General features: G+C 40.5%; 1 protein-coding gene across 1 annotated transcript in view; it reads right to left on the reverse strand.

The window, feature by feature from the left end:
- The window catches only part of Glud1 (glutamate dehydrogenase 1), a 41,034-nt gene that overhangs the window by 18,541 nt on the left and 13,898 nt on the right, over window positions 1–8,595 (reverse strand). Inside the window, exons 2-4 of the mRNA XM_004641239.2 lie at window positions 3,988–4,068; window positions 2,962–3,017; window positions 1,118–1,181 (exon numbers count right to left, since the gene is read on the reverse strand). Coding sequence (XP_004641296.1) covers window positions 1,118–1,181; window positions 2,962–3,017; window positions 3,988–4,068 — 201 coding nt within the window. The remainder of the gene's footprint in view (window positions 1–1,117; window positions 1,182–2,961; window positions 3,018–3,987; window positions 4,069–8,595) is intronic.

Consider the following 8,595-nt stretch of genomic DNA (forward strand, 5'->3'; position numbering starts at 1 on the left):
TATATTCAAAATAGGATAGATATACAGCTGCATTCTCTTAATCCAATGAATAGAGAGATTTGTTCTAAAAGTGTCTGTGGACAGGATATCATGTCTGCATCTTGTACAATGAGTAACTACTAAGACAACAATATGCAAAGTATTATTGAAATTGTGCTAGTAATTGGCTTTAAAACTGTCTCATGGCTATTTGTTTCTCAATAAAATTATTTTTAAAAAAAAGTTTAGTGTGCTCAGTAAAACTTCTGGTAGGGGCAGGGCAGATGGCTCAGTGGAATAAGTGCTTCCCTGGCAAGCACAACAGCGTGGGTTCAATCCCCAGTTTCACCAAAAAAATAAAAAATTGTTTAAAAAAAAACAAACCCTGGTAGCCAACATGAAGTGTTTCAGGAATCCTCAGACTCAGAATAAGTGACCACCTTGGGCCTGTGTTGTTCCCACTGTAAAGAGAAAGCTAAGCCTATGCAACACTTCCAGAAGCATCAGATTCCTGCTGTAGACACAGGACAGCTGCTTTATTTATTTATTTATTTATTTATTTAATTTATTTATTTGGCAGAACCGGGGATTGAACTCAGGTCCCTGCGCTTGCCAGGCAAGCGCTTATTCCACTGAGCCATCTCCCCGGCTGCTTTATTTACTTTTTATTTTTATTTTTTTGTGGCTGGCTCAGCCCATCCTGGGGGCGGGGCTGGCATAGAATGTGGTGCTGGGGATCGCACTGTGGTCCCTGAGGTTGCCTAAGCAGGTCCTTTAGACTGTGGGCTGAGCTACTTCACCAGCTCAGGAAAGCTGCTTTAAAAACTACTTTACACTTATTAAAGAAATATTTTATATTTAGTTGTTACCCACAGCCAAAAAATCCAGCCATGTGTTTGTCAATGTTGCAGCAGGGAATGCATAACACCTATTAATCCCAATGCTTACACCACTCTCACTGCTCTCTGGTGTCCATGCTGCCTGCAGAAAACCTGAGCTTTTCCCCATTACAGATGGGTTACAGACACCTGGTGTGCTCAGAATTTTTAGAAGAGAACTTAGCTTCTCACAGGAGTTTAAGACGATTACTCTTTAGATGCTTGCGCTATATGCTGAAACCACGTACAGCAATACATACCAATAAAACCCTTCTTTGCTAGCTCCATGGTGAACCTTCTTGTGATCTTTTCTAATTCACTATCCTATAAAGAAAAAACAAAGGAACAAAAATTAGGGTAGGAGGGCTGGGGGTGCAGGTCAGCCACAGAGCACAGGCTAAACACATACAAAATGCTGAATTCAATTAAAAAAAACCCTAGGGCTTAAATCCCAGCTCCTCTCTGCATTAATTCTTCCCCCACCCCCCACCAAAAACAAAAAAACCCCGCTAGCTAGGTGTGGTGGTGCACACATGTAATCTAGGCCCTGGGAAGACTGAGGGAGGAGGATTGACATAAATTAGAGAACAGCTTGGGCTACAAAGTGAGTTCCAGCCAGCCTGAACTGCATAGTAAAAGCTTGTCTCAAAAACACAAAAAAAGCCAAAACAAACCCCCTCCCCAAACCAAAAAACCTCTCAAAATTATATTTTTATTTAAACGGCAAATTTACTGATTGATTGTCTTTTTGAGATAGGGTCTCACCGTGCAGTTCAGGCCATACTTGAACTCATTTTGTAGCCCAGGCTGGTCTTAAACTTGTAGTGATCTTCCTGCTATGGGCTCTCAAGGGCTGGAATTACAGATGTGTGACGCCATGTCTGGCTTAAATGGCAAATTTTAAAGACAATGAATTATATGTATTTATTAAGGTATGATTTATATAGATTGTAAATGGTTGTATATACAACACTTAAGTCATTTGCATTAACTTGAAGTGGACAGGATAAATACAATTATTTATTTTTCATTTTATGTATTTGGTACAGGGTCTCACTATACAGCTTGGACTAGGAGTGATCCTGTTTTCAGCTTCCTCAGTGCTGGGATTACAGGCGTGCGTCACCACACCCAGACTCTGGTCACTGGCTTGGCGTGCCTGGGGGGCCAGGGCTGGCAAGGTATGCGGACTGGGGATCAAATCCTGTTCCCTGTGCTTACCAAGGCAGGTGTTTAGTTTGCTGAGCTGTCTCACTGGCCCTACAATCATTTCTTAGATTAGTGATTTGTCTCCAGAGCAAGAGCTCTACATTAAATCTTCAGATCATATTAATTTTTGAACATGGATGTAAGTGCCTAAAAATGTGAAAGAATTAACTATGCACGGTAGTACATGCCATTAATCTTAGTACTTAGGAGATCGATGCAGGATTGCTGTGAATTCAAAGGCCAGTCTAGACAACACAATGAGACTTTGTCTCAAAAACCAAAAATAAACAAGAAGATATTAACACCTTTAAACCAAAGAAGAAAATGTAGAGACTGAATTAAGCCTTTTATATGGCAATACATTGAATACATTAATTATATACTCCACCCCTTTATTAATCTTTGAGACAGGGTTTCACTGTGCAGTTCAGGCTGGCCTTGAGTTCACTTTGTGGTCTAGGCTGGTCTCAAACTTGCAACAATCTTCCTGCCTTAGCCTCTTGAGTACTGGGACTATGGATGTGTGCCACCACACTGGCTTCCCATTCCTTATTTATTTATTAGCTATGTAGCTGGGACTCATAGTGATCCTCTGGTCTCAGCTTCCCCAGCACTGGGATTATAGGTGTGCATCACTACGCCTGGTTTCAGTGGCTGGCACAGTGCACCAAGAGTTCCAGGGCTGGCATGGCATGCAGTACTAGGGATTGAATCCAGGTCATTGTGCTTGCCAGACAGGAGCTTAGACCACTGGGCTATCTCCCCAGCCCCATTCCTTCTGAAAACTCAAGAAGGCCATCAATCTTTCTGATATGAGGGATACACAAGAGTCCAGAAATTGATTCCAAGTCCTTTGGTAAATGCTGGTGTATATACATACTGTTTTGATACTTACTGAATAGCTCTTAGGATTGATCTTAACACCTGCTTTAGCCCCGCCAAATGGTACATCTGAAAGGGAAAGCTCAAAATTATCATTCCATATAAATGTTAAAAAATAAAAAAGATGGCACTATGCAATATGGGTTGAGTCTTCCTTACCAATAGGAGTTCTGGATTTTGGGATATCTGCATATGCATAATGAGATTATCTTGGGGAAAGGGACCCAAATCCAAACATAAAAATTCATTTATGTTCCAAATACATATAGCCTGAATGTAATTCTGTATAGTATTTTTTGTGTTTTGACTCCAACCTGGAGAATTAAACCAAGTAGGGAGTTTCTCTTTGTTTTTGAGACCAGGTAGTCTCCTGTATGCCGGGATTACTGGTTCTGCTGGGATTACAGGTTCCTATGCCTGATTTATGTGTGTTTTCTACTTGTGGTGTCAAGTGTTCAGAAAGTTTTGTATTTTGGAACATTTCAGATCTTTGGACTAGGGATGCTTAACCTGTATTACAAAAAAATGTTAAGGTTTATTATTATTATTTTTTTGGTACAAGAATGGAACTCGCGGCCTGCGCGTGCCAGGCAGGTGCTGTGTCACTGAGCTACATCCTCAGCCCAACGTTTTATTTCAGAAAATTTAAGAAATAAACCTACATTGATTTCTTTTAATGTTGTAGGGGAGTTTGTAAGACTAGCCAAGTTTCAATGCACAATATGGACAGAGATTTAAAACAAAGAACTACATTTAAAGAAAATCCAGGGGGCCTGGGAGATGGCTCAGTAGAATAAGTGCTTCCCTGGCAAGTACAAGGATCTGAGTTCAATCCCCAGTTCCACCAAAAAAAAAAAAAAAGAAAAAAAGAAAAAAATAGAAAAGAAAATCCAGTGAGTGACTATTAAAACCCCCCCCAAAAACCAAAAAAACAAACAAACAAGAAAACCACTTAAAAGATGAAGCCTCATCTTTAAAATGTCCTGGAGTGCAAACACATTTCCCTGCAGCTGTCAGACAGTGACAAGTGAGCACTTACCAACCACTGCACACTTGTACGTCATCAGTGAAGCCAGTGCCTTCACTTCATCCACACTCACATCAGTGCTGTAGCGGATGCCTGGGCAAGAGTTATTTTTTAGAAGGGGCAGGGAAAGAAAAAAGGCATGTATTTAGAACACATTCACGGTAAGCTTTAAAAAAAAAAGTCATACTCTTAATAAGTGGTGCTGGAAAAACTAGCTCTGCATATGCTCAAGATTAAAATTGGACCCATATTTTTCCCAGTGCACTAGACTAAAATCTGCTGGAAGATAGACAATGGTGTATGCAAAGACTTTATGGCTATCCATAAAACCCGATCAAACAGGAACTATCACAAAGAACAACTAGGATCTTTCTTATCTTAGTAAAAAAGCTTTTTGCATAGCAAGAGAACCCACCAACATAGTGAAGAGACAACTCAGAGAGAGAAAAAATGTTTACCAGCTGCTTCTTAGAGAAGAGTATATCAAGAATTCAAAAAATACCAGGCTCCCAAATAAAGACTCACTCCAAAAATGGGCATTTGAGATGAATACATACTTCTTAGATGAAGAAATACAAGCAGCAAATACTTGAAACAATGTTCAACATCACTGGTCATTTGACAGAAGCAAATTAAGATGGACTTTTTTGTTTTTTGGGCTGGCTCAGGATGCTTTAAAGGCAGGTCTGATAAGGCATGGGGATTGAACCACAGCATCCTGAGCCTGACTGCTTTGCTTAAGCACACACTTAAACAATTGCGCTAATGGAAAGGCCCCCCAGAAACAAATTCAAACACCAACATTTCATCTCACTCCAGAAAGAGTGACTATTACCAAGAAATCAACCAATAACAAATGTTAGAAAGGCTGTGGGGAAAAAGGAATGCTTTTCTGTTGGTAGGAATGTAGACTGGTGCAACCACTGTGGAAATGAGTGTGGAGATTCCTCAGAAAAACAAGATTGGCAGTCACATTTGATCCAGCTAATTCCCCTTTTGGTGTCTTCCCAGAAGAATTAAAAATATCATCGTACCACAGTGGTATATGTGTATCCATGTTTACAGCAGTACACTTTGTAATAGCTAGGTCTTGGAAACAACCTAAATGCCCATCAACCTAGGAATACATAAAAGGATGTGGTCTTTTTTATACAATGTAGTATCATTTTATACACTGCAGCCATAAGGAAAGATAAACTAAGACTTCTATAGGTAAATGGATGATGCAACTTGAGACCATAATCATAAGTGAAATAAACCAGTTGCATGTGTGTAAACATCACAGAGAGTAAATAAGAACCCAAATGTACAATAGATACTGTAAAATGGGAAGAAACTTTATAAAAGAAAGGGAAACTGTGGAAAGGGACAGGTCTCCCAGTGCTTTTTTAGGAGGAAAATATATAATACCTCACTGGCAGTTTGAGGAGACCTCTGTTTCAGGAATTATTAGCCTAAATACTGACTGAAGAGACTGTTAAGATAATTTTATATATGGTATGTATGATGATAAAAAGCAAATTTTGAAGCTGAATTTTTTTGGTTTACCAGGAGAGTAAGAAACTACACAGCTTGGTGTGGCAGTACATATTACTAGCTCCAGGTTCTTAGCCTGTGCAACTGAGTAAGATCCTGTTTTAGAGAGAAAAAAAAGAAAAAATGGCCACATATAAGTGTGCTCTTAGAATTATACCTGGTACACAATGTGTTTGCTGGTTAAATAAATGTACTCAATCTTAAAATGTTAAAGTGTGGGATGAAGGAAAATTTTCTAAGACACATAGATGTCTATGCAGCTTGCTGTGGTTCAGCCTCTGCCATTCTGAGGCCCTCCCTGATCACTTCACTTAAACAGCACCTCATCCACCACTCTCTAGCCCCCCACTTTCTACTTTCTTCCCAGCTTTTCACCCTGAAGGATCTTATCTGTTTAATGTCTGGCTTTCTCATCCAGAAGGTCAGGCCTGTTTTGTTTGCTGCTTTAATTCCTGTTGTCTAACAAAACACATGATCAAGCACTCAAGTAATTTTGAATTATATCAATCTTTGACTAAAGGAATGGGCGTGGTAGCACATGCTTATAATCCCAGCACTCAGGAGGCTGAGGCAGGAAGATTGCTGGGCACTTGAGACTACCCTGGGCTACACAGTGAGACCCTCTCTCAATCAATCATTGTAGAGGGCTGGGGATGTAGCTTAGCCCTTGGTTGCTTACAAACAAGGTAAGGCACTGGGGTCAGTCTGTAGTACTGCCAGTAAACAAACAAAAAAATTAGGACAGAAAATAAAGCCTTGGCCACCAAAATTTGACATACATATATGCTTTAAAAAATCTGCTGGGTGTGATGGTTTACTCCTGTAATCCTACCACTTGGGAGGCTGAGGCAGTAGGATGAATTCAAAGCCAGCCTGGGCTATGTGTTGAGTTCAAGGTCAGCCTACACTACACAGAGAGCAGCTCTCAAAAATCCAATGTTTCCACCAACAAAACCAAACCAAACCAAACCCAAAAACATGCCACAAGTACCCTTAGATTAACAGGAACTGTCAAATACTAGAAAGTTATAGCACCAGGTCCTAACACATACTTCAGGAAAAAAATAAGAAAAATAAAATGAAGATGAGCTGGGTGTGGTGGCACACACCTGTGCAACACAGTAAGATCCTGTCTTGAGAGAAAAAAGAAAAAAAATGCCACATACTACGAGTGTGTTCTTAGAATTATACCTGGCACACAATGTGTTTGCTGGTAAAATAATTTGTCAGCACTTGGCAGACACGTCACTGTACGTTTCGGGCCAGCCTGAACTACACAGTGAGACTCTGTCTGTCTCGTCTCAAAAAGAAAGGAATAAAAAGATGAAACATTTGTATCTTTCACATAGAATTTATCTTATACACTAAGACACCACTTTTCTCCCACAAAACTATTAAAAATGCTGAGTACTATAGTATATTACTGGGCAGAAACTGCTGAGCCAGGAGTCTGGGTCTAACTCCTGGTCCAGGGGACTCCAGCCCACAGCACCTGTGTGAGACATCTGGAGCAGACCCGAGTGATCAGGCATCACATTTCAGTTATCACAAGACTATGACAAGACTTATAGGACAGAGGCCCATAGCAACACAACTTTTAGTGTTTCTGCTGGCTTATACCACCAGCGGGGTACCCATGACTATAAGCTTTGAAGGGACAGTTCTGTATGTACCACTGGTGTTCTGGTGGGAATGTAATTAGAACCATCCAGCAGTGAAATGGCCTTTTACAACTTTCAAAGACAACAAACAGCCCGGTGCCACATAGGTTCACCACTACTGGCACTGGCAAGACTCGTAACTTTGAGTCTTGGTTTTAGTATTATCTATCTCTGAAGGTAAATTCTTAAGGGCAGACTACCCCCCACCATCATTTTTTTCTTTTTTCTTGCAGAACTGGAGATCGAACTCAGGCCCTTGCGCTTGCCAGGCAAGTGCTTATTCTACTGAGCCATCTCCTCAGCCCTCATTTTTTTCTCATTGCTCTGCTTGCGTACTAAGTTACCCTAACTCTTCCCTTGTTTCCTCTAGTGGGGGAAGAGTTATTCTTCCTCAGTTTATTTTTTATTTTATTTTTTTCACCTTATGTATTTGGTACAGGGTCTTACTACGCAGCTTGGACTTGTAGTGATCCTGTTTTCAGCCTTCCCAGTACTGGGATTACAGGTGTGCGCCATCATACTTCGACTGGGTGGGTCTTGGACTCAGCTCGCCCCAGGGGCGGGACCAGCACAGGATTCCGCCAAGGATTGAATTCCTCAGCTTGGAAACATAAAGGTATTCTTTTTTTTAAGGAGCAGAATAAGGGCCGGGGAGATAGCTCAGCGGAATAAGTGCTTGCCTGGCAAGTGCAAGGTCCTGAGTTTGATCCCTGGTACAAAAAAAAAAAAAAAAAAAAAAAAAAAAAAAAAAAAAAAAAAAAAAAAAAGCGCAGAATATATTTATTGGGGGAAAGAAAGCTCCTGTCCTATAGAGGGACAGAAGGGGGGGGTCCCCACAAGGTTTTCATTTTTATTTATTTTTTTAATTTATTATTATTATTATTTTTTTGGCAGAACTGGGGATTGAACTCAGGCCTCTGTGCTTGCCAGGCAAGCACTTAGTCTACTGAGCTATCTCCCCAGCCCCAAGGTTTTCATTTTTAAAGATAGCTATAATGTAGCACACTTAGTAGAGAACTAAAAAACTGATATAAATGGTAATATTCATAAATCAAATAGCAAAAACATCTAAATGGCAAGGCTGACTAACGTTCTAGATCTAGGTGTTAAGTAGCAACTAGACCTTTACAGAAGTTGAAATAAAGTAACCACATTTATTATAAAAGTCCTGCAATAATGTGAGTCAGAAATGGCTTTCTTGTTTGTAAAGTGAAACCCAGGATAGTGCTGAGAATCCTCTTGGCAGCCACAGGCACTTGCTGCAGGCTGTGCTGAAGAGGAACCCAAAAGGGAGGGCCACTGCTCTGGGAATAAGCGGGGGCAGGGCAGGGCGGGCCACCTGCCTGCAGCCAAACATGTTTTCTGTTAACTTTCTAATTATCAATGATACATAAATGTTTCTACTTGCAGAAATTGGCAGGTA

Source organism: Octodon degus, unplaced genomic scaffold (assembly GCF_000260255.1).
Source record: "Octodon degus isolate 3935 unplaced genomic scaffold, OctDeg1.0 scaffold00132, whole genome shotgun sequence".
Taxonomy (NCBI): domain Eukaryota; kingdom Metazoa; phylum Chordata; class Mammalia; order Rodentia; family Octodontidae; genus Octodon; species Octodon degus.